This window comes from Sceloporus occidentalis, unplaced genomic scaffold (assembly GCF_023333645.1).
Source record: "Sceloporus occidentalis isolate IW3139 unplaced genomic scaffold, rSceOcc1.0.p SCAF_270, whole genome shotgun sequence".
NCBI lineage: Eukaryota > Metazoa > Chordata > Lepidosauria > Squamata > Phrynosomatidae > Sceloporus > Sceloporus occidentalis.
Window position 1 is genome coordinate 676,433 of NW_028317250.1, and position 27,254 is coordinate 703,686.

The following is a 27,254-nucleotide window of genomic DNA, read 5'->3' on the forward strand; positions in this document are numbered from 1 at the left end:
GATTAGATTTGGGTCTCTGTGTTTACGTTAAACCTACTCTTCAGGCCAAGTATTAATAAACTTCTATTAATCCACAGGGTCATAAAAGTGGACGTCATCACCATGGATGCTTCTATATACATAAAATTAACTATTCATCTTATCGTTTATTTATTTCAGTACCCGGAGCCCCTCAGAATATCTCAGTCCAACATTACAATTCTACGAATTCCCTTCTGGTGACCTGGATAGAACCACCAGGGAAAGTGAGTGATTACAATGTTACTCTGAGAGGAGTCGACAATCAAACAACCCAAACCAATTCTCCCCGAGTGAATTTCACCGACTTACTCCCGGGCAGAGACTACTCGGTCACTATACTGACAGTGAGCGGGACCTGCAGCCAGACATCAGATCCAGTGAAGGAGGCCACGTGTGAGTATAATGGGGTCTGTGTGTGAGACCAAGTCCACGTGACTATTATGCTAAAGATTTTATTACTCTGTATTTGGTATCTATAACAATATTTTTTGTTGATTAAATAAACATTGATTCTTTTTATTTCCCAGACCCGACCACTCCAGGCTCCATAACCTTTTCCTCCATTGGAACAAACAGCATTTCATTGTCCTGGGGAGACCCAATAAATATGACCAACACGGAGAAGTTTTTTAATATAACTTATAGGACTTCTTCAGATACAAGGAGTGTCTCAAGTAACGTGTCAAACATGAACCTCCAGAACCTCACATCTGGGACAAAGTACACTATTTCTGTAGTAACAGTTGGAGCCCGGGAGTATCAGAGTTCTGCTGTCAGTAGAGATGTTTACACAAGTAGGTACCTGATTTTTGTAGGTTCTGTAATGGATCATCTTGTTATATCAGATCCCGTGTGACATGATGGTCAAACGGCTTCTAGACAATAATGTGACTTCAGTTATAGTCGCTTCTCTCTGACAGTTTGTTAGTCTTTTCATGTGTCGGTAACATTTCCCATTCTGTCAATTTATAATGAAAGCTTTTAGAGAACTCCGTAGAGGAATATTAATTAAAGACGTAAGCTCCTGTATGTTTATTCTGTTTTCTGTTGCCGATTCTGATGCCATTTTGGTTCTTACTCTAGAACCCATGGTGATAAACCAGCTGCGAAAGAACAATTTGACTTCGGAATCTATATCCCTGACTTGGAATAAATCTGATGAGTATAACAGTGATTACTCCTACCGAGTACAAACCAACTCATCGGCTGGGATGCTGATCAATGAAACAATCGTAAGATCTGAATCAGTTACAGTAACTAATCTGACACCCGGGGAAACGTTTACATTCACCGTGTTTACAAGAGCGGCCGATGGCGTCACCGAGAGTCAGCCGGTCTCGTATATGACCTGCACATGTGAGTACTCATTCACTTCTGGCATGTACAAGGAAATTATAGTGCTGGTAATTTTTTACATTTCAATTAAAAAGAAATTATCCCCCCCCCCATGTGAAAGTAGAGGGCAAGGAACCATAGCGTAGACGTGGAAGATTCCTGCACTTCGGGTCTAAGGAAAAAAACAATTCCAACATATACATTCTTATAGACCAGCATAGAAAGCAGACTGAAGCCTAGAGTTGTGTATATGATCAAAAAGAAAATGTATAAAAATTGGAAACATTAGAAAAGAAACCTAAATTTGTTACAAATGTAAAAGTAACAGGGGTATCATTTTCAGTAAGCTCTGCACGGGCAATAAATGCTCTTCTGGGTGCCCTTTAAGCCGTCTGCCACATCACACGCCTGTCACAGAGAACTGTTCCTAAATGATTAGATTTGGGTCTCTGTGTTTACGTTAAACCTACTCTTCAGGCCAAGTATTAATAAACTTCTATTAATCCACAGGGTCATAAAAGTGGACGTCATCACCATGGATGCTTCTATATACATAAAATTAACTATTCATCTTATCGTTTATTTATTTCAGTACCCGGAGCCCCTCAGAATATCTCAGTCCAACATTACAATTCTACGAATTCCCTTCTGGTAACCTGGATAGAACCACCAGGGAAAGTGAGTGATTACAATGTTACTCTGAGAGGAGTCGTCAATCAAACAACCCAAACCAATTCTCCCCGAGTGAATTTCACCGACTTACTCCCGGGCAGAGACTACTCGGTCACTATACTGACAGTGAGCGGGACCTGCAGCCAGACATCAGATCCAGTGACTGAGGCCACGTGTAAGTATCACGAAATACAGGGGTCAGACTAAATCCATGGAACAATTGTATTAAAGGTTGCATGACTTGTGTTTAGTTTCTGTAACAATGTATTTTTCTGATTAAACATCGTTGCTTTTTATTCACCAGATCCGACCACTCCAGGCGCCATAACCTCTCTCTCCACCAGAACAAGCAGCGTTTCATTCTCCTGGGGAGACCCAATAGATATGAAGAATGCAACAAAGTCTTTTAATGTAACTTATAAGAGTTCTTCAGGCACATGGAGTGTCCCAAGTAACGTGTCAAACATTAACCTCCAGAACCTCACGTCTGGGACTAAGTACACTATTTCTGTAGTAACAGTTGGAGCCCGGGAGTATCAGAGTTCTGCTGTCAGTAGAGATGTTTACACAAGTAGGTACCTGATTTCTGTATGTTCTGTAATGGATTCCCCTGTTATATGAGATTCCAATAGTTTCCATTGTTGGGTTCTGTTATGATTTCATTCTTCACCTATTTAGAGTATAATATTTCACATTACATCGATTTATAAATGCTAATGTTTACAAACCTCTCTCTCTCTCTGTCCAGACAAATAATAGTCAGACTTGTATATTTTTATAGAATGTATGTTTTAGGATTTATTCTGATAACTTTTTACTTTCTTACTTTAGACCCGATGCCTGTAAAAAATCTCAGGGCCAGAAATGTGACTTCAGGTTATGTTTTTCTGATTTGGGATAAACCTGATGAGTATAACAGTGATTACTCCTACCGAGTACAAAGCAACTCATCGGCTGGGAACCTGGTCAATGAAACAACAGTAAGATCTGAACTATTTAATGTAACAAATCTAGTTGCGGGGGAAACGTATACATTCACCGTATTTACAAGAGCGGACGATAACATAACCGAGAGTCAGCCGGCCTCGTATACGACCTGCACCGGTGAGTGTCTATTACCATGTATTTGAAATATATGTTAGTATTATAAAATTATGTTATACCAATGAGGTATTAATTACTTTACAAAATATAATTGTACAGCTTGACTTTAAATCTGCAATAACCTTCTCGCTAAGAAATCTCTGTAAACAACCACATACCCTGATTACGAAATGGAAATATACGCACCATTCAACTGTGCTGTAATCTTCTCCAATTTTATTAGGATTCTAAAGCAACACACACTTACACCCTGAAGCTAACACACTCTCTCTCTCACACCACTTACACATACAGATTCATGCTAACACATAAACACTTACACATACACATTCATGCTAACAAATACTTACCCATACGTATCCATTCTAACACACCAACACACATACACATTCATGCTAGCACACAGACATGTACACATACACATTAACTCTAACACACAAACGCTTACACAAACACATGAATGCTAAGACACAAACACTTACACATTCATGTTCACACACATACATGCTAAGACACATACACATGAATCTCAACAAACACTTACGCATACAAACTCATGCTTACACACAAACACACATAAACATCTATGCTAACACAAATACATTTACATATTCATGTTAACACACACACTTATACATACATTCTCATTCTAACATACATTCATACACCCTTTACCCTCTAACTCACTCGCTCCCTTTATCTTATTGGCATCCTTGCTTTCACCGCAGGGTCAGGTAACCTCACGTTATGAGATACCGCTGTGTTCCTTTCTTCCTGTGTCTGTCCAAAATTGTTTGCAAAGGGTGGTCCGGCTAGCTGACCCCCCAACCCCGTGCCAGTCCACCCCAGAGCTACCTTTGGTCAAAAACACCAAGAAAGCTCATGCCAGCATAATTATTGCAAATTAAAATGAGCAAATATACCAATGTTCCTATAAAACGCTGCAATTGGAGGTTAATTAAAGTACATCATTAGGAATAAGAAAAATGGGATCTTCATGCTTTCAATGACTTAAGAAGTAACTGCAGTGGGAACAAATACACACGTGAGACCAGACGGAACATGTTAACATCATAACACATAACGACAATTCCTAACTGTTCTGTGCTTACTGATTTCACATCATGTACTCAATTCTAGGTATACTAATAAATTGTGTTTCTCTTCCCGTTCAGTACCTGGTTTAGTGGGATCCAGAAATATCCAGTTGACCAATATGAATTTCACTAATTTCCTTCAAGTTAAATGGACAAAATCAGACGGAATAGTGAGTTATTACAATGTTACTCTAAACGGAGACATCAATAGAACGATCCAAACGAATTCTACCACAGCGGATTTCCCAAACTTACTCCCAGGCAGAAAGTACTCGGTTATCATACAGACAGTGAGCGGGACCTGCAGCCAGACATCAGATCCAGTGACTGAGGCCACGTGTAAGTATCACGGAATACAGGGGTCAGACTAAATCCATGGAACAATTGTATTAAAGGTTGCATGACTTGTGTTTAGTTTCTGTAACAATATATTTTTCTAAATAAACATCGTTGCTTTTTATTCACCAGACCCGACCCCTCCAGGCGCCATAACCTCTCTCTCCACCGAAACAAGCAGCGTTTCATTCTCCTGGGGAGACCCAATAGATATGAAGAATGCAACAAAGTCTTTTAATGTAACTTATAAGAGTTCTTCAGGCACATGGAGTGTCCTAAGTAACGTGTCAAACATTAACCTCCAGAACCTCACATCTGGGACAAAGTACACTATTTCTGTAGTAACAGTTGGAGCCCGGGAGTATCAGAGTTCTGCTGTCAGTAGAGATGTTTACACAAGTAGGTACCTGATTTCTGTATGTTCTGTAATGGATTCCCCTGTTATATGAGATTCCAATAGTTTCCATTGTTGGGTTCTGTTATGATTTTATTCTTCACCTATTTAGAGTATTTATAATATTTCACATCGATTTATAAATGCTAATGTTTACAAACCTCTCTCTCTCTCTGTCCAGAGAAATAATACTCAGACTTGTATATTCCTATAGAATGTATTTTTTAGGATTTATTCTGATAACTTTTTACTTTCTTACTTTAGCCCCGATGTCTGTAAAAAATCTCAGGGCCAGAAATGTGACTTCAGGTTATGTTTTTCTGATTTGGGATAAACCTGATGAGTATAACAGTGATTACTCCTACCGAGTACAAACCAACTCATCGTCTGGGAACCTGGTCAATGAAACAACAGTAAGATCTGAACTATTTAATGTAACGAATCTAGTTGCGGGGGAAACGTATACATTCACCGTATTTACAAGAGCGGGCGATAACATAACCGAGAGTCAGCCGGCCTCGTATACGACCTGCACCGGTGAGTGTCTATTACCAAGTATTTAATATATATTAGAGTATTATAAAATTCTGTTATACCAGTGAGGTATCATTTATTTACTTTACAAAATATAATTGTACAGCTTGACTTTAAATCTGCAATAACCATCATGCTAAGAAATCTCTGTAAACAACCACATACCCTGATTACGAAACGGAAATATACGCACCATTCAACTGTGCTGTAATCTTCTCCAATTCTATCAGTATTGTAAAGCAATACCAACACACATACACATCCATGCTAGCACACAGACATTTACACATACACATTAACTCTAACACACAAACACTTACACATTTATGTTCACACACTAACACTTACACATACATGCTATACACATACACTTACACATGAATCCTAACAAACACTTATACATACAAACTCATGCTTACACACAAACACACATAAACATCTATGCTAACACACATACACTTACACATTCATGTTAACAGACACACTTATACATACATTCTCATTCTAACATACATTCATACACCCTTTACCCTCCAACTCACTCGCTCCCTTTATCTTATTGGCATCCTTGCTTTCACCGCAGGGTCAGGTAACCTCACGTTATGAGATACCGCTGTGTTCCTTTCTTCCTGTGTCTGTCTAAAATAGTTTGCAAAGGGTGGTCCGGCTAGCTGACCCCCCAACCCCGTGCCAGTCCACCCCAGAGCTACCTTTGGTCAAAAACACCAAGAAAGCTCATGCCAGCATAATTATTGCTAATTAAAATGAACAAATATACCAATGTTCCTATAAAACGCTGCAATTGGAGGTTAATTAAAGTGCTTCATTAGGAATATGAAAAAAAGGATCCTCGTGCTTTCAATGACTTAAGAAGTAACTCCAGTGGGAACAAATACACACGTGAGACCAGACGGAACATGTTAACATCATAACACATAACGACAATTCCTAACTGTTCTGTGCTTACTGATTTCACATCATGTACTCAATTCTAGGTATACTAATAAATTGTGTTTCTCTTCCCGTTCAGTACCTGGTTTAGTGGGATCCAGAAATATCCAGTTGACCAATATGAATTTCACTAATTTCCTTCAAGTTAAATGGACAAAATCAGACGGAATAGTGAGTTATTACAATGTTACTCTAAACGGAGACATCAATAGAACGATCCAAACGAATTCTACCACAGCGGATTTCCCAAACTTACTCCCGGGCAGAAAGTACTCGGTCATCATACAGACAGTGAGCGGGACCTGCAGCCAGACATCAGATCCAGTGACTGAGGCCACGTGTAAGTATCACGGAATACATGGGTCAGACTAAATCCATGGAACAATTGTATTAAAGGTTGCATGACTTGTGTTTAGTTTCTGTAACAATATATTTTTCTAAATAAACATCGTTGCTTTTTATTCACCAGACCCGACCCCTCCAGGCGCCATAACCTCTCTCTCCACCAGAACAAGCAGCGTTTCATTCTCCTGGGGAGACCCAATAGATATGAAGAATGCAACAAAGTCTTTTAATGTAACTTATAAGAGTTCTTCAGGCACATGGAGTGTCCTAAGTAACATGTCAAACATTAACCTCCAGAACCTCACGTCTGGGACTAAGTACACTATTTCTGTAGTAACAGTTGGAGCCCTGGAGTATCAGAGTTCTGCTGTCAGTAGAGATGTTTACACAAGTAGGTACCTGATTTCTTTATGTTCTGTAATGTATTCCCCTGTTATATGAGATTCCAATAGTTTCCATTGTTGGGTTCTGTTATGATTTTATTCTTCACCTATTTAGAGTATTTATAATATTTCACATCGATTTATAAATGCTAATGTTTACAAACCTCTCTCTCTCTCTGTCCAGAGAAATAATACTCAGACTTGTATATTCCTATAGAATGTATTTTTTAGGATTTATTCTGATAACTTTTTACTTTCTTACTTTAGCCCCGATGTCTGTAAAAAATCTCAGGGCCAGAAATGTGACTTCAGGTTATGTTTTTCTGATTTGGGATAAACCTGATGAGTATAACAGTGATTACTCCTACCGAGTACAAACCAACTCATCGGCTGGGAACCTGATCAATGAAACAACAGTAAGATCTGAACTATTTAATGTAACGAATCTAGTTGCGGGGGAAACGTATACATTCACCGTATTTACAAGAGCGGGCGATAACATAACCGAGAGTCAGCCGGCCTCGTATACGACCTGCACCGGTGAGTGTCTATTACCAAGTATTTAAAATATATGTTAGTATTATAAAATTCTGTTATACCAATGAGGTATTAATTACTTTACAAAATATAATTGTACAGCTTGACTTTAAATCTGCAATAACCTTCTCGCTAAGAAATCTCTGTAAACAACCACATACCCTGATTACGAAACGGAAATATACGCACCATTCAACTGTGCTGTAATCTTCTCCAATTCTATCAGTATTGTAAGCAATACCAACACACATACACATCCATGCTAGCACACAGACATTTACACATACACATTAACTCTAACACACAAACACTTACACATTCATGTTCACACACTAACACTTACACATACATGCTATACACATACACTTACACATGAATCCTAACAAACACTTATACATACAAACTCATGCTTACACACAAACACACATAAACATCTATGCTAACACACATACACTTACACATTCATGTTAACACACACGCTTATACATACATTCTCATTCTATCATACATTCATACACCCTTTACCCTCTAACTCACTCGCTCCCTTTACCTTATTGGCATCCTTGCTTTCACCGCAGGGCCAGGTAACCTCACGTTATGAGATACCGCTGTGTTCCTTTCTTCCTGTGTCTGTCCAAAATTGTTTGCAAAGGGTGGTCCGCCCAGCTGACCCCCCAACCCCGTGCCAGTCCACCCCTGAGCTACCTTTGGTCAAAAACACTAAGAAAGCTCATGCCAGCATAATTATTGCTAATTAAAATGAACAAATATACCAATGTTCCTATAAAACGCTGCAATTGGAGGTTAATTAAAGTGCTTCATTAGGAATATGAAAAAAAGGATCCTCGTGCTTTCAATGACTTAAGAAGTAACTGCAGTGGGAACAAATACACACGTGAGACCAGACGGAACATGTTAACATCATAACACATAACGACAATTCCTAACTGTTCTGTGCTTACTGATTTCACATCATGTACTCAATTCTAGGTATACTAATAAATTGTGTTTCTCTTCCCGTTCAGTACCTGGTTTAGTGGGATCCAGAAATATCCAGTTGACCAATATGAATTTCACTAATTTCCTTCAAGTTAAATGGACAAAATCAGACGGAATAGTGAGTTATTACAATGTTACTCTAAACGGAGACATCAATAGAACGATCCAAACGAATTCTACCACAGCGGATTTCCCAAACTTACTCCCTGGCAGAAAGTACTCGGTTATCATACAGACAGTGAGCGGGACCTGCAGCCAGACATCAGATCCAGTGACTGAGGCCACGTGTAAGTATCACGGAATACAGTCAGACTAAATCCATGGAACAATTGTATTAAAGGTTGCATGACTTGTGTTTAGTTTCTGTAACAATATATTTTTCTGATTAAACATCGTTGCTTTTTATTCACCAGACCCGACCCCTCCAGACGCCATAACCTCTCTCTCCACCGGAACAAGCAGCGTTTCATTCTCCTGGGGAGACCCAATAGATATGAAGAATGCAACAAAGTCTTTTAATGTAACTTATAAGAGTTCTTCAGGCACATGGAGTGTAATAAGTAACGTGTCAAACATTAACCTCCAGAACCTCACGTCTGGGACTAAGTACACTATTTCTGTAGTAACAGTTGGAGCCCAGGAGTATCAGAGTTCTGCTGTCAGTGAAGACGTCTGCACAGGTAAGTTTCCTTTATTAGCCTCATTTTGGGCACCTGTTAAATCAAATGAAATATAGAAACTCCCGCATAAAAACGATTTCAGCTGTAAATTGCATCATTAAAGGTTTAATGTGTTGTGACTTCTTTTCACATCACAACTATCCTACTGTAACTTCAGCCGGAGATTTTTTTAAAAAAATGTGTCCAGTTTTAATAAGGGTTAGATTAGTCCAACTCCCCCCAAACCAGATCCTTGGTGCAAACCATGGAAAGTCCCAGGCATGATAAACTCATGTTTTTCTAATAAACCCCCCACTCTCCACAATCCCATCTAAACCTTTTCTTGAGATGATAATAAATAATTTTTTTTTTAATTAATATTTATTTATTTATTAAAAGTTATTTATATAATTTATTAATTAATGATTTATTATTATTATTATTTAGCATTTATTATAAATTATGTATTATTTTATTTATGATTATTTATTGTTTTTGTATAACACTGTTTTTCCTTTTTTTCCCAGTTCCTGCAGCTGTTCTTTCCTTTAGTTGTGCAGCTGTTTCTGGGCAGGCTTCCCTCTCATTGCGGTGGACATGTCCTGACACCTTGTTCACTAACTTTGATCTGACGCTAACTAGTCAGGGGTCATTCAGAGGACTAAATATCTCTAGGAACTGCAGTGCTGGGTCTCCAGAATTTAATGTCACAGGTTTAATGTATTTTACTGAATACTCCATAAGTATCACCACGTTGGCCTGCAAGAAAGCAAGTGATGCTAAAATTTCTTCTTGTCAGACTTCAATAGGAAGTAAGTTTCTATAATTTGATGAATGTGTCGAATAATCATTTTAAGATTAATGCACCTTGATGTAGGGTGCGTGTACGAGCAAAAAAAAAACAAAAACATTTTTTTTAACTTACAAAAATGCTGAAGTTCTCACAGAAGTAACATAGTAATTTAGGTTGAAAAACAACACAAGTCTGTCCCCCTCTTTACTACAAAATGGCCTATGATTTCTCACTGGCTGAACAAACTCTAACTAATCCTGTCCCGTTATATCCTGTATATTCCTCATATTATATATTATATACTCTCTGGCCGTATAACTAATCCTGTCCTTATAACCCGTTATATATTGTATATTCCTCATATTATATATTATATACTCTCCGCCCCGTATAACTAATCCCGTCCTTATAACCCATTATATCCTGTATATTACTCATATTATATATTATATACTCTCCGGCCGTATAACTAATCCCATCCTTATAACCCGTTATATCCTGTATATTCCTCATATTATATATTATATACTCTCCGGCCGTATAACTAATCCCATCCTTATAACCCGTTATATCCCTGTATATTCCTCATATTATATATTATATACTCTCCGCCCCGTATAACTAATCCCATCCTTATAACCCGTTATATCCCTGTATATTCCTCATATTATACATTATATACTCTCCAGCCATATAACTAATCCTGTCCTTATAACCTGTTATATCCTGTATATTCCTCATATTATATATTATATACTCTCCGGGCGTATTACTAATCCCGTCCTTATAACCCGTTATATCCTGTATATTCCTCATATTATATATTATATACTCTCCGGGCGTATAACTAATCCCGTCCTTATAACCCGTTATATCCTGTATATTCCTCTATACAGAGATCTTGCCCATTGTGTGTCTAAACGTAGAGATTTTTAATATAAAAGTTCCTTCAATAAATTCCTAATAAATGAATAAATGAAGTTTCCATCTATTGATTCAAGTCAAATGTAGGGACTGTAAGCAAGGCTATGTGAATTGTTGGCACTATATATTAATAACAATGATTGAATGACTATATTATTATTACTACTAACAACAATGATATATTAATAATAATAATAATACATTTGGTGTTAAACCTAATACAGATCCATACAGTAATGCTGTATCTTTATCAATGTAGGACCGCCAGACATAAATACGCAGATTATAGAGCCTGCCGGATCCTCTTTATATGATCAATTCGATATTACATTCCGTGAATTTAATGACTCAAATGGACCCATAGTAGCTTACGCTGTCATCGTCACTGTGGGAATTAATGGTAAGATGTCACACTTTTATTTATTTATTCATTTATTTTGCATTTTATATCTAAATATAGGTGTGGCCATTGGAAACATTTGAAAGACGTATCCCTCTTGTTGCTATGGTGATTGGTGACTAGAATGCTTTGTACCAAATTCACTTTTTTATAAATAGCTCTTATTGTGCGCAAAAGGAATAGCCAAGATGAGTATATTTCATTTGTATTATTTTTTAATAGTTTTAGTGTTTTTTTTTGTGTTAACAAATTCCATTGCCATCTCATCTTATCTTGTTTGGTTTCGATGTGCGGAACCAACATGTTGATTAACTCTGTTAGTGTTTTTTCCACTTTCGCAGTTACCGGCCAAAAACCTGGTCCAGGTATACTCTCCAAGACATATTCTGATCATAAAACCGGGTCCACAAACACTTATGTCGCACATATCGTGGATACCAAACAGAGGACAACGAGTAGAAACGGTCTTATAACAGTGCGGGTCGGAGACGGGTCTTCCACACTTGCCTATACTAATGGACCTCTGGCTCCATTAACATCTTACTGGTAATTCCAAAGCACAATAGATATTTTCAAAGGTTTGGGGTCACTTAGAAATGTCCTTGTTTTTGAAAGAAATGCACATTTTATCCATTAAAATAACATGAAATGTATCAGAAATCCAGCGCAGACGGCCTTAATGTTGTAAATGACTATTGTGGCTGCAAATAGCAGATTTTTAATGGAATCTCTTCATAGGCGTACAGAGGACCTTTATCACTCCCATCACTCCTGTGTTCCAATGGCCCTTTATCACTCCCATCACTCCTGTGTCCCAATGGCCCTGTATCACTCCCATCACTCCTGTGTTCCAGTGGCCCTTTATCACTCCCATCACTCCTGTGTTCCAATTGCCCTTTATCACTCCCATCACTCCTGTGTCCCAATGGCCCTGTATCACTCCCATCACTCCTGTGTTCCAATGGCCCTTTATCACTCCCATCACTCCTGTGTTCCAATGGCCCTTTATCACTCCCATCACTCCTGTGTTCCAATTGCCCTTTATCACTCCCATCACTCCTGTGTCCCAATGGCCCTGTATCACTCCCATCACTCCTGTGTTCCAGTGGCCCTTTATCACTCCCATCACTCCTGTGTTCCAATTGCCCTTCATCACTCCCATCACTCCTGTGTCCCAATGGCCCTGTATCACTCCCATCACTCCTGTGTTCCAATGGCCCTTTATCACTCCCATCACTCCTGTGTTCCAATGGCCCTTTATCACTCCCATCACTCCTGTGTTCCAATTGCCCTTTATCACTCCCATCACTCCTGTGTCCCAATGGCCCTGTATCACTCCCATCACTCCTGTGTTCCAATGGCCCTTTATCACTCCCATCACTCCTGTGTTCCAATGGCCCTTTATCACTCCCATCACTCCTGTGTTCCAATGGCCCTTTATCACTCCCATCACTCCTGTGTTCCAGTGGCCCTTTATCACTCCCATCACTCCTGTGTTCCAATTGCCCTTTATCACTCCCATCACTCCTGTGTTCCAGTGGCCCTTTATCACTCCCATCACTCCTGTGTTCCAGTGGCAGTTGTGTTCACTGATCCAAGTTTAAGTTTAAAAGGCTATTTGATGGTTAGAAAACCCTTTTGCAATTATAGCCAGAAATATACGTGTTTTACATAAAGACAGCTCTTTACCATTTCTTTCCAACGTTCTTCTTTTCTCCATAGTCCTATGGCTATGTAAATCACCCGTGATGATCAAATTTTAAACGTTTCTGACTGATTCAGCGATGACATCATTCTATCCAGTTACTCTGTTTGATTCTGTGTGTCAGTGAACATGGCAGATATTCCTGTTTGGACATAGCATGTAAATTTAATTACAAGGCAGAGTTTGGCAGGCTAATAATTTCATTGCAACGTTCACTACCAGACACAGTGACCCTTTATCACATCCTTTGTACGTTCTGTACGTTACGTCATCAGGAGCCCTGTCCTTTTTTTAATTTTAAAATTTTTGTTAGAGTCACTTTTTCATGTTGATGTTTTTTGAATATCTATTCCAGGATCAGTATTGCAGGGTTTACGGCCGTTGACTATAACAACCGCATCATTATGGAAGATAAGTCCTTACTATCCTATTGTCCATATTCATCCGAATTTAAGACACCTGAGAATACAGGTATCCATCTTGCTTTACTATATTGCTCTCTCCACCAAATGTATCGGTTTGTCTTAGTCTGTCAATTCTTGTCTTGTCATACCCCTTGAATTTATGTATTGTATTAAGCGCTGCGTAAACTGTTGGCGCTATATAAATAAAGGATAATAATAATAATAATAATATTGCCCTTCATCTTTAAGTCCTTTTGACACTAGACCCTAGAATTTTGAACATTTTTTACCAAATGTAACAATTAGAAACGGGGTTAGGTCTTTATCATTATGATAGAGTCAGCAGAGCCATTCAGAAGTTCCTCTGTGTCTTCATTTTACCCAGTGAAATGGGTTCATACTAGACTTGGGCACCAGGGGGCTCTTCGTGTTCATCTTCGTGCTCGTCTTTGGGGAAAAAAAAATCTTCGTATTCCGCGAATATTCGCCTGTTCCTGTAAGTTGCAGCATTGGGGTTTTAAAAGTCTGTACGAGCGACTCTGTTGGTCGCTCGTACAGACTTTTAGGCTCCTGGTGCTGTAACTTACCCGGCAGTTAAATGTCCGTACAAGTGACTTTATTGTCGTACGGACATTTAACTGATAGAACAGGGAGACCAGTGGGATGTGCCGGGTAAGTTACAGCACCAGGAGCCTAAAAGTCTGTACGAGCGACCAACAGAGTCGCTCGTACAGACTTTTAAAACCCCAATGCTGCAACTTACCCGGCAGATCCCGCTGGTCTCCCTGTTCTATCAGTTAATAAATGAAAGAACAGGGAGACCAGTGGGATCTGCTGGACAAGTTGCTTCATTAGGGGTTAACTTTTTAAAGTCTGTACGAGCGACTCTGTTGGTCGCTCGTACAGACTTTTAGGCTCCTGGTGCACTTGTTGCACCTTAAGGGGTTAAAGGGCCGTGCGAGTGAGCCTATTGGTCGCTTGCACGGCCCTTTTAACCTATGGATTTCCCGTTAACCCCTTCGATGCTGCGTTAGATAACGGGAGCGGAAATCCATAGGTTCGCTGTCAGGGGTGTGTGTCTTCGTCTTCGCCTACTTTTTACCGCCGTTGTCTTCTCTTCGGCGTGTCTTCGGAACGAACACGAAAACGCACTCTTCGTGTTCGTTTTCATGTTCGCCCGAAGACGAATGCACAAGTCTAGTTCATACTGGCTGTGACCCAATTCGAAATGGAGGAACGTAGAATAAAGATGCCAAAATACAGACAGAGCATTTGAGAAAGTATATTGTTACCTACAACGAATGCATCTAAAAATAAGCAAATTGTTACTGTGAGCCGGTAAAGTTAGAAGCCAGAGTATAATGAGCTATGAATATGAATCAGCGTCAACAAAGAAGACCGTGGTAATTCAGATAAAGAGTTTGTAGTGGAATCTAGAAGTCTTTAAGACCTTTGCCTCAAAGGAAAATGTTTGGTCAATTAGATATCAGAATATTTAAGAATACACTCCATGGGTTTCCCCAGAGCAAGAATAATAGGAACATGCGCTTGTGGGTTGAAGACACAAGTTGAGTTCTTCATGGCTGACCCATTATGTATGTCCATCAGGTGTTATCATAGGTGCTGTGGTCGGATGTATCCTTGGAGTTGCTGCTATCAGTATCATGGGATCTTTTATCTGGTGGAAAAGAAGGTAAGACTCTTCATATCATCTCATCTATCCCACACACAAAAACCTATGCCCGTCATCTTTCTGAAGACACGTTCTTTTTAAAGGCAGTGTATAGACCAAGTGTAACCAATGGGTTATTATTAACTTTTATTGTTTTACATAGTAGCATTATATTCCGTAACGATGTACAATGGGTAGACAGGACATAACAAGAAGTATATAACATAACAATTTGACAACAGAAACAACAGGTGAGGAGGGTGATGCTCAAACAGGCATCTAAAGGGCGCTAGGGTGTATTATACAATAGGCAAAAGTGCCACTGTTAAGTCTAGACAGCCGCACTAGTATAAGTATAGTGGTCTTGAGGGACAGATAGTCCTGGGGAAGGGAATTGCAGAGGATAGGCATGAGGGCATGGACAAGAGCCTTGGTGGCATCATATGTTAGGAAGGGACGAATGCAGGCAATGTTTTTAAGATGGAGACTGTTGTTTTCTTAAAACAGACAGAATGGGTGGTGAATATGAGGTCAGAGTCAAGGGTGAATTTCTGAAGGTTAATGGAGCTGAGGTCTCTGTTTAGGCGAGGTTGTTGGGGGGCAAGGGAAGGAGTATGAGGCAAGGTTAGAGAGCAGGGTGGGAAGTGGTCATCAGAGAAGGGGAAAGGGGAATTAGAAAAGTTAGTGAGAGAGCACATGCTAGAAAAGATAAGGTCTAGAGTGTGACCATCATCATGAGTAGGGGCGTTAATATATTGTGTGAGACCCAAAGAGGATGTTATAGACAAAAAAATTCCAACAGCATGGGGCTCAAAGGGGTGTCTCCAAGGACTCCAGAAGAAACATCAGAGGAGAGGAAGACAGGAAGCCATGTGGAGAAATGGTCAAGAAGGGCCAGGGGGGCAGTATATAACAGCAATGCGTAAGGAGATGGGATTAAATAGTAGAATAGCATGGACCTCAAATGAGGAGAAAGAAAATGATGGACCGGAATGGGTTAAAAAAGTTCAAGTTGGGGAGAGTAGGAAGCCTACTCCACCACCCTTTCTTTCATCAGGTCTGGGAGTGTGAGTGAGGTGGATGCCGCAGCAGGAGAGGCTGGAGACCTTTAGTGGTATTTTTCTGTACATGTTAAACAAGAAATATTTATATGAGTGATCAAGGCCAGCAGGGGACAGTATCACATCATCAACAATTGTAATTCTCTATCCGACACCTTCCATTTCACTTGATTTATGGCTTCACCGTAGAGATCTTCCTTGGGGCTGAAAGCTCAATTGCTCAAGAGGTTAACCCTTTGTTATCACCCAAGCACTAGTCGAGACTTAGTGTAGGGTGCAAACAGAACTAACTTTATTAGACACACATACAGGTATTTATACACAGCAAATGCAATTCACATTCCAGCAAAGGGAATACACCAACAAACAATACATCAGGAAGATAGAATTATCCCCCCGACGCCTGACTCTGGGACCCCCTGTGGAGACATGCCACTCCTGGTCCACCCAAAGGGGCTCGCCCACAACCAGAGTGTCGTTTGAAACCTCAGGGTCCCCGCTGTCTCTAGTCCAAATATGGCCCCGAGTGACACCTCTTTAAAGATTTACCGGGTGCAGATGGAAAAGCACCCAGCGATTGAATCCATTTCCCCTGGGTGGAAAAAGGTACAATTCCCGGGGATCCCTGTGGAGCTCCTCCACATGCAAGCTGTCACCCGAAAAGACTTTCCAAAAAGCGCCGTCATGGGTCCTCTCCCAAACTCAAACCTACCCCCATGCGTCCTCAGGCTCAAGGGGTTACAATGACACCAGAGTATTTCTACTCCTTTCCGCCTAATGCATGGAACTGGCATCAAACAAGAACGGTATACATTTGGCCTCGACTAGTTTGCTCACATTTTGATTTGTGCTTTTAAAGATAAAAATTTCAAGATGTATATTGGATTTTAGAAAGCAATCAGAATGTTTCTGCTAATTGCTCAACATTCCGGTAGTTTCTACAGTGAGTTGTTTCTTCTGTTAAGCGCTAACTCTTTATAAGTATGGCCAGATTTGTCTGATTTGTCTAAATTAATATTTATTATAGACAAGGAGGAAAGAAGAAAAGTGACTTCTCTGAGAACAAAATGAAGTGAGTTTTTGAAAATGTTATGTTAACATTTAAATATCTATTGACAAAAATTGCATTTGGGAAATAAAAATAAATTAGTTTTTCTTTTTAATATTATACCACATTTTATATGAAAAAAAATAAATATATATATATATATAGTGGTTGTGGCAGCACCATGAGATTTCTGAGGGAAAAACAAGCCATCTGGCTTGTCTGGTGTCTGTAGATGAGTGTTTAATAATACTTCTGCTACATATATATATATACAATCAATTATAGAAAAAAAAGGAAAATTGTAATTAATTACATAGAAAAAAACGATTTTCAAAAACATTTTTCAGAAATGTTGCCTATATTTTCCGGATTTGTATATTGATTTGTATTTATTCTTTTGTTTTCTCCATATAGAGATGTGAAAAAGTAAGTACCATTAATATTTCCATCCAACCAACTCCATTTAATAGTCTGGTTTGAAAGTGATTCTAAACGGCTCCTGTTGTTTAATAACAGGTCGCAGTCGATAAGGTGCGTCAGCTTTGCCTCCCACTTCGCTAAGCAGCAGGCGGATACGAATCTAGGCTTTAGCAGAGAATACGAGGTAAGTGCGAGCTTTCGATAATGGAGGTAGTGACGTAATACAAGATTCTGCCCCCTGCCCCTTCAAACTGCACCTTCATTAACACATTAACACTCTCACTCTATCCCACACAAATTCATTCTAAAGCACAAACTCACTCTACATACAAGGATGTATGCCATACACCTTCATACTCACTTTATTCCACATACACTCACTCTAACACACACTCACTCAATCCTACACACATAATTCAGCTTTTGGTAGAGAAAGTTCTTGTCAGGTGGGTTATAGTACTGATGATTTGTGGAGGGATAAAATATCTTAGACTTTGGGTTTTCTTTCTTAGAAATCCAGGGATAATAGTTAAATTTTTTCCCCGAATTTAGCGCCTTGCATCTGTTGGGGTCACTCAATCCAGAATGGCAGCTGAAGATCCCGAAAATAGGCGAAAGAACCGATATACCAATGTTTTGCCATGTAAGTCATCTTATACGATTTAACCCAAACGTTCCATGGACTGGAATGGCTTTTGTGTTTGCAAATGGAATTTGTTTCCGCTTGTATCCTGTATCCAGTATCCTGAATATCTTCGTAAAGCGTTGAGTATAATTTTTCTTTTTTCTCGATTTTTTTATTTCATTTTTTTGTTCAGACGACGTATCTCGTGTTAAACTTTCCATTAAGGACAACCCGACAGACGATTACATCAATGCAAACTATATTCCTGTAAGTGGTCTTTCGAATCTCCATCATTTTTAATTTCGATAAAAGTAAGACATTTATCTCTTAAAGGGCCACTGCTTCTTTTTCAGGGGTACAGGTCAGATAAAGAGTTCATCGCAGCACAAGGACCTTTGCCACACACAGTGAATGATTTCTGGAGGATGATTTGGGAAAAGAACATACGCACGATTGTTATTGTAACGAAATGCGTGGAATCTGGAAAGGTACCCAGTTTTATTGTAATAACATCCCGAAAGTGGCTATTTCAGGGTCTCCGTTCTGATAACATCTTATTACAGTATAATACCTTTTACGACACTAGTTCATTGAGAAGAAGAACACAACGTTTCGATATCTGAGCAGCCAGAAGGGGGCATCTCAGAGGCTTCCAAAGCCTGCCTGACTAGATCTTCAAATACTTAGATGTCCATCGTTAAGGATTGCTGTCTCTTTCATGGCCCTCTTCCCAGTTATAATGTTTCATGAATTGAATTACCAACCCTTCTTCATACTCCTGTTGTAGATGCGATATCGCTACTACGGACGTGGCGGTTATTTGTGTTGGGTTTTTTTGGGGGGTCTTCAAAAACCTGACAAATAGGTGGCACTGTTTGCTATCGTCTCTATAATGTGACCGTCACTGTCTGGAAAGCGCGTTTATACTTTGGCTCAATTGCCATTTCTCGTGTCTTCCTGTCTGGGAAGTATAAAAAAGTCACCCACGTTGTATCGGGATTCATAATGCCCCCAGTTGGCCGTTCAAAGTTAGTCTGAGAAACAATAAAAAATACTGTGTTGCACTTGATATTGAAAGTCTTAATTTTTCCATATTTTAGGTAAAATGTGAGGAGTATTGGCCTACAGGACAAGCAGTGCATTTCGACAGATTAGTAGTTTCTTTCAAAGGTGAAAGTGTCTTCCCTGAATGGACGATCCGAAATTTCACAGTGACAAATGTGAGTGTTCTGGGGTCCAGAAAGTGGTTTAATGAGTAATTGTCGACATGTTAATGTAATGTGCGACGGTACATATCCAGCCGCTGGCCACATTTACGTCACCAAGTGCCCGCATGCCTTAAAGCACCAAGAGTCCCGCCATGTTAGCCCCATCAAGAGAAAAGCTCCATGGGGGTATAACATGTTTTGGTGCTGTCCTTTGTATAATACATATATATTATAATATATCCCTTTTTTTGTAATGTATTTATTTTTTGTAACTTTGTAGAAAACCAACAAAGAAATTCAAGTGCGTCAATTTCATTTTACTGCCTGGCCGGACCACGGCGTTCCGAAGACAGCAAATATTCTGATAAGCTTTAGGAACATCGTCTGCGACTACACAAAACTCATCCCCGACTCTCCGATACTGGTGCACTGCAGGTACCGAGGCGTTCTGTGCAGCTCGCGCTTCTTACATTTTACGTTTTCTGGTCATATGTAATGAATCAAGGCTCATTATAATGTCTCATTTGCATATACACACTATACAGTTCAAAAGTTTGGGATCACTTAGAAGTGTCCTTGCTTTTGAAAGAATAGCACAATTTGTGCATTAAAATAACATGACACGGACCAGGAATCCAGTGCAGACGGGGTTAATGCCCATTTATCACTCCCATCACTCCTGTGTTCCAGTGGCCCTTTATCACTCCCATCACGCCTGTGTTCCAATGACCCTTTATCACTCCCATCACTCCTGTGTTCCAACGGCCCTTTATCACTCCCATCACTCCTATGTTCCAATGGCCCTTTATCACTCCCATCACTCCTGTGTTCCAGAGGCCCTTTATCACTCCCATCACCCTTTCGCAACCCTTTCGAAATTTCCTTGTTTTCCATGAAAACTGCTGAGTGACCCCAAACCTTTAAGCAGTATTGTATACAATGTAGCACATGGGGAAAATTCCACTTGACAGATTCCCCTGCAGCATAAAAAAGAGAGTGGCTTTTTTAAACCTCTACTATACTCTCCATAATAGGTTAACACTACTACAGGTTACGCTGTAACTTTAAATTCTCAGTAGGACAACCTATATACAAAAACCATCTGTGATATTTTAAACCATGAAACTACCCGGTGAGTGCAGTTTAATGATTTCTAGAACCTCGTATAACAGGTTTTTAACTCTCTAAATAAACAAAGTTTTATTCTCTGATCTCCGACGTAAATTCAACGTAATAGAAAGGGAAACTCAATCCAGAATGTATATACTCTGTAAGCACTTTAATATGCATTAAACCTGTTTAAAGCAGCCAGTCAGTGGCCGGAAAGTGTTCCTATTAAAATGAATGGGAGCTCTTTCTGTGCATGCATATGGGGTCTCGTTAGACCCACCCCGGAACCATTGCATATTAACTGGCAGTGAATATACCCCATGGGCTGGTTGGGGAGGAGGCAAAGGCATATGGGGACATTGCGCAGAATCCCTCCATATAGAGAAACCACGTGAACATTGAAAGGGAATTCCCAGATGCAATAAAGTGGATGCGATTCTCTGAATGTTTAAGCAACATTTCCTGTGTTTTTATTGCAGTAAAGATATAAATGGCTCGTATCACGTGGCGTCTGTTATTGTAAATGTTATCGCGTCGTGATTGTAACACAATGTTTGCGATTTCTTTGAAAGCCGTAGTGACACAAAGATTTTACTACAGACATAAAGGAAAATCAGTAGTTCCTTCGCGTGAAACATTCCTTTTTAGGATTTCATTACACTTTTAACCCATTTTTCAATCTGTCGCAGTGCTGGGGTCGGCAGGACGGGTACTTTCATTGCACTCGATCGCGTAATAAGACAAATTGAAGCCGAGGACAAGTTAGACATTTTTGGAGCTGTATATGATCTTCGAATGCATCGCGTACTGATGGTTCAGACCGAGGTAAGCGCATGGGGCATGGTGACCTAAATGTTGGTTAATAGACGCATTCAGCCATAAAATCACCCATTACATCTGATGATTGGTCTACCTTAACAGGCCAGTCTCTCCTTCAGTTATATTTGTATTATGGGATGCAATTTAGGCTTCTGCCTGTGAAGACATTGGCCGGGTTCAATCTGTGACCTCCACATGCAATCCATGAAACAATTCATATTCTGAATCCCTTTGAAGCCCCCGCTGCGGGCTGATCTCATAATGGGCTGAGTCCGTCACAGACTTTAGTTCAAGTTCAATAGAACCCACTAAAAACATGGAAGGACGCAGGTTCTGTTCAGTTCAGTCAACGTCTTCAAGGTGGGCATCGACACCCCGTCGAGGTTTCCAACTTGACGATTTGGCAAAATCTGAAACAAATCCATGAAAAATGTAACACCAAAAACTCTCCTAAAAATAGTAATTTGTATTCATCTATCACCAGTAAAGGTCTAGGTGTCCGCTAACGGTATTTTGATTATTCCTTTTATAACCATAGAGTCAGTACATCTTCCTGAATCAATGTGCGTTGGATTTTATCAAAGCCAAAGAAGACAAACCGGACCTTATTTACCAAAACACCGCAGAAATTTATGAAAATATTTACCCGTCTCTTGGGGTCTCAAGAACAAACATTTGATGAGAGAGCCGCTTGATGATCTGACCTCATGCGGGAATAACTCTCGAGGAACTGCTACAATGTTTCTGGCATCCAAAGACATATCTGAAGAAAAGGAAAAGCACTTTCAAGGACTACGTGTTAAAAAGTTTTCAAAAAATACTTTATTTCTAATAATTTAATGTATGGAATGGTGTAAATTTATTTTTTTCTAGAATCTGCTGGAAGGATGGACTGGATCTTATTATATTATTTCAGGAAATGGAAATATTTTATCGGACTGCGTCACATTGAGATGACATTGACCCAAAAGTGATTTTTTTCTAATTGTTATTGCACATTTTTTTCATGGGTAGATTTCAGAAAGTTTACATGATATTGGAATATGTTTTAAAGAAAAGTTCTGCTGTTTTAAAGAAAGATTAGAGCTTCAGCACAAAATTTCCTCTAAAATTAAGGAGAATTACCTAAAAAAGAAAATGAAATATTTTTTTGGGATCCAATAATCAGAATTGGAATATTATTATTTTTATTTATTGGCAATATAAGTCTACGTTTGGCGTCTTCTTTTTATTGGAAAGGTCTAACGAGGCAGCTTTTGAGATCCTACTTGAAACCTGATATCCGGAACACTGAATAATTTATACAACTTGAAACTCTGTTTATTAAATACTTTAAATTCAATATCATCGCAAAAAGAAGAGCTAGATTTTTACATGCTTGATGGTAAAAAGTGAAGCTGCCGTCAGCTACAAAAAAATGGCTTCCAGGGACCTGATTTTCCACGTTCTGGGTAAAAAATTTCTCTTAGAAAACAGATGACCAGACAGCACTGAACATTTTACCAATTAAATCATATTGTTTGCCAATATGTTTTCTTTTTTTTTAATGTTTTCTCCTATAAACAGAAAACACCTTAATTTTTACCAAAAACACCTTTAATTATGCCCAAAACTTGGTGCTCCTACAATGTCACGTTACATGGAATTTTTCAGAAATTTTACTTTCTGAAATCCCAAAATGAAGGTCAAAATGTACCGATATAACTGATTGCAAGACTATCTATTTTTCTTAGACTATTATCATTGTATCAAAATAGTGTATTTTTACAGAATATTTTATATTTGTATTTTGGGAATTTTACTATCTAGAATCTATATTATTTTCTTCTTGGGTTTACCCAACGACATTCTCTTAAATTGGCTCATTAAATTATGATTATTTTAAACAGATTATTTGATTGTATTATATATTTAATGTTCTTTTTTCAATACTCAGGGTCTTTTTGCACTGAAAAAGTAACCTGTGAAGGACTTAGCGGACTGTGTATATGTGTAAATAGAAACAAAGAGACTTTCTTGCACTTTGAAATGTACAATTTAGCAAAACAGGACCAAATGTTAAGGACCAAAAGTTAGCTTTTTTAATATTGAGTTGTTTCTTGGTGACCTTGCTTATGATTTTATAGGTTGTATAATAGGCTCACGTGGGAAAAATAAATTAAAATATGCTGTCTTAAAAAAATTATATATATATATATATATATATATATATTCCATTGTATGTTTTGGGAAGTTTTCCAAATCGGGGTAGGTTTCCTGAATTTTCATTCAGTTTAATTCATATCATAAAAAAGAGGCTTTAGTAACCTGAAGGCTGTGAACAATCCTGAGCCTCCTTTCCTCAAATATTTGACTCAAGTATCAAAAGGAAGAAATAAATAATAATTCACAAAAAAAAGTTTCCATTTAACACCAAATTCTCAATAACCGAATTGCCAGAGATTTCATAGAATTTTGAAAACATTTAAATATTTAATTTTACCGGAACCCCTACAGCGGACTTTTACTTTTGAGGAAAGACCCATGGGACTCCCCCCCCCCCCCCCGGGGGGACGTTTTTTCGCTTTTAGTGCATACCACCACTTGAAAGGCCTGAAGCATTCTATCTGTTTGTGAGTGCAACTATAATTTTACACATTTCCTAGTGTTTATACTCTTTACACTATATATTTATTTTCTTCCCTTACATGCACCTGCGCCCCAACCATTCGCATATCTAAATATTGGTTTGTGATGCGTTTTGAGACGTTTAGAACCATAGAATATGGCCGGCCATTTAAAATACGTTTTTCCTGTATTCCAAAAATGTAGCTAGATGAGGTTTCTCTTTTTAAAAACGGAGGCAATTGTACCAATTTGGCCTTCATGCTGCATTGTAGAGGTAAAGAAAATAAATTTTCAGCTTTTACGGTGACTTAGGATTCCAGATTCACCCACAATTTATTTTTTTTATGTTATTTTTCCAAATACAATAATATATTTGTTGTTGGCTGCTTTTATTATACAGTTTGTGTTTTCTGTGCGTTTACAATGTGAAAATATGTGATTCATCTATTTGTTGTTGATTTAGTATTTTTGGAAGGAAATTATTTACGAGACCAAATAATACATACAATTTTATTTTTATTTTTTGAAAAGCTAAAAAAAAATGTAATAAAATGAGAGACAAACCAGTTAATTATAGTGGAAATTCCAAATATCACATTCTGTTTAAACAAATTGTTTATTTTTATCCTTTTTTCTATCATCTCCAATAAAATTCATTGAAAAATCTTAGATTTACATTTTTGGATAAAAGTTTGAGTAAGATTTTTTAAAGAAAAAATAACGTGTACTTGGTGCATGGGGGAGTAATAATTACCCCCAAAAATATTTGAATTAAAGGGATTTTAATAAATACAAATGGATTCAATGTTGGGATTTGGAATCTGAACACACAAATATCATTTTAATAAAGATTCTGTCCACGTTCCGTGCCTTTTATCTGTGTGGAAATAAATATATTGTTTCGCTATGAACATCGATGGTTAAAGTTTATCCTTAAAATAAAGATAAACATTTTTTAAAACATTTTTAGCCTTTGGGGTTCTTTTTGTCCAAAATGTCAAACTGTTAAAATATTTTAGCATCTGATATTGCTTTGGGATTCAGTATTTTATTGGGATGCATCTCCATTCTATGCCCTGTGTTTCCTGCGTGTATATCACAAGGGGCGGAGTCAGCATTGACAGCATTGAATAGGTTGAGAGTGGGAGGGGAATTAGGCGGGGAGTGGGTGTGGCTTAACGCTGCTCCCTGTGCCTAATAAAGGGGAGAATGACCTGGAGACCCGGGGATTCCGCGCTTCAACTCTGAGACTCCGAGTAAAACCCAGAGAATGGTTATGTTCACATCATGGCCCATATGAATCTTCCGGAAGCAAAGAGATTTCTTGCCGTCCTCGGGGCTTCTGTGCTTCTTATGAGGGGTCTACAGTACTTTTGCAAAAAAAATACCCCCAAATAAAAAAAAACCTTGACTTTTGATCCATCGCTGCTAGCGATGTTCTTAAATCTTGCAGCCACCAGTCCCATTTTTTACCAGTAGCCCAGTTAAAAAAACCCTCCCTATAATTTGATTAATAAGCAGCGACCTCCTGGGCATTCCTTTTGTAGGAAACATCAAAAAGAATTTATGCGGAAATGCCACAATTTGAACATAATTGCAATGCAATCGGTTTAAAAATACCGCAGGTTTCGTTAAAGGCCACTAACGCAAAGTGTCACATCTGAAATGACAAACGGCGTCGCACGTCACTCGCCGCTGATTTATTAACCTGATTATCGTACAGAACTCCCTGCCTCGCGTCTCTTCTCGATAAATCAGCGTGGATTCCTACCCTGGGAAAAGTGGATTAAAACCCAGAAACATTCATCTCTCCCCGGCTCTCATTCCGCGTCTCTAACAGCCTGGCAGGGAAAGCGTGGGGAGGAAGAATGACCCCTTTCGACGAATGACGGCTTCAGAGGCTTTAATAGGCTGCTGCATCGCTCCTTTTTTTTTTTTTTCCTTGGCTGACTTCCATAACCACCACCAGATAGGAAAATGATGAAAAGCATCGCATATTCCCCAGCAATATCGGGATTATTTTGCGAAAAACCCCATTCTTCCCATGCCGTGCTGCACTGTAAGTAGAAAGAATCTATTTTTGTTTATAATATATATTTATTTATATATTTTATTTGATTTAAAAATCAGCAACGCGCGCAGGGGCTCTCGGGGGCTTCCGGTTAAATCATTCAGAAATGAAACGATAAATAGAAAAATGACAAATCCAATAATGCAAATAAATGACATTAATGCCGTTTTATTTTTATTTCATTTTTTTTTCCTAAAACGAGCAAATAGATTGGATTTTTTTTATTGTCAAAGTCACCAAAAGAATGTTTTCATTATTCCGAAAGAATATTCCTGAAAGCCGGAGGATACTTTGTTGCACGAACGGAATGAATCAGTTTGTTTCGTAGGCTGCGATTGTTTAGAAATTTGGAAGAAGAATTTGAAATACATTTTCGGGATAAAAATGTGATCGTAAAAGCCGTGTGAGCTGCATGTGGGATCCAGCCGGTGGGATCAGATACTGCATTGCACCGAATCGAGTTGCAGCGGTAATGTAGGGGCAGTTGGCTTAGTTTTACCCCAACCATGTGTTATTATATCGCCCGGAAGAGGCAGTTTGAATATAGCGTAAAGTCAAAATGTGAAGAATAAGATAAAATTGTAAAAAGAAACACCGTGTGGCTTAGAGATTTGTGTTTATAGACTCGTGAAACATGTGCTTTTCTGTAAAGGCGGCAGCAGAGCCCAGTTTAACCCAGAACGGCCTGATTTGCATAAAAATGTGTCAAACGCCCACAATATCTAAAATAAGGAAGGAATTCAAAAACATAAATAGCACATTTTGAACACGCACAAGATGTTTATTGCTCGGAGAGACGTATATAACCCCATAGCATTCAGCAGAACAATGCCTGATATATAGTTACACTGCGGTTCAAAAGTTTGGGGTCACTCAGCTGTTTTCATAGAAAACAATGAAATTTCTGGCTGTAACGTAATTACAAAAGTCTAATGATCCATTGGAACACAGGAGTGATAGGAGTGATAAAGGGCCGTTGGAACACAGGAGTGATGGGAGTGATAAAGGGCCGTTGGAACA

General features: G+C 38.8%; 1 protein-coding gene across 1 annotated transcript; it reads left to right on the top strand.

The window, feature by feature from the left end:
• Positions 1–709: 709 nt before the first annotated feature.
• LOC149275718 (receptor-type tyrosine-protein phosphatase eta-like) lies at positions 710–22,235 on the top strand. The gene is made up of 12 exons (XM_089504414.1): positions 710–815; positions 1,105–1,253; positions 9,295–9,388; positions 11,826–12,030; positions 17,891–17,978; positions 18,347–18,437; positions 18,613–18,686; positions 18,773–18,907; positions 19,520–19,639; positions 19,908–20,062; positions 21,427–21,562; positions 22,095–22,235. Exons 1-12 carry the CDS (start codon positions 710–712, stop codon positions 22,233–22,235), a joined length of 1,494 nt encoding a protein of 497 aa, XP_089360540.1.
• Positions 22,236–27,254: the final 5,019 nt, after the last annotated feature.

Bases quoted from the DNA above. Each gene is read 5' to 3' on its own strand.
- LOC149275718 (XM_089504414.1), top strand. From the start codon at position 710: ATGAACCTCCAGAACCTCACATCTGGGACAAAGTACACTATTTCTGTA. The intron at 816-1,104 runs GTAGGTACCTGA...TTCTTACTCTAG, and splicing joins CAGTAGAGATGTTTACACAA to AACCCATGGTGATAAACCAG. The intron at 18,687-18,772 runs GTAAGTGGTCTT...CTTCTTTTTCAG, and splicing joins TCAATGCAAACTATATTCCT to GGGTACAGGTCAGATAAAGA.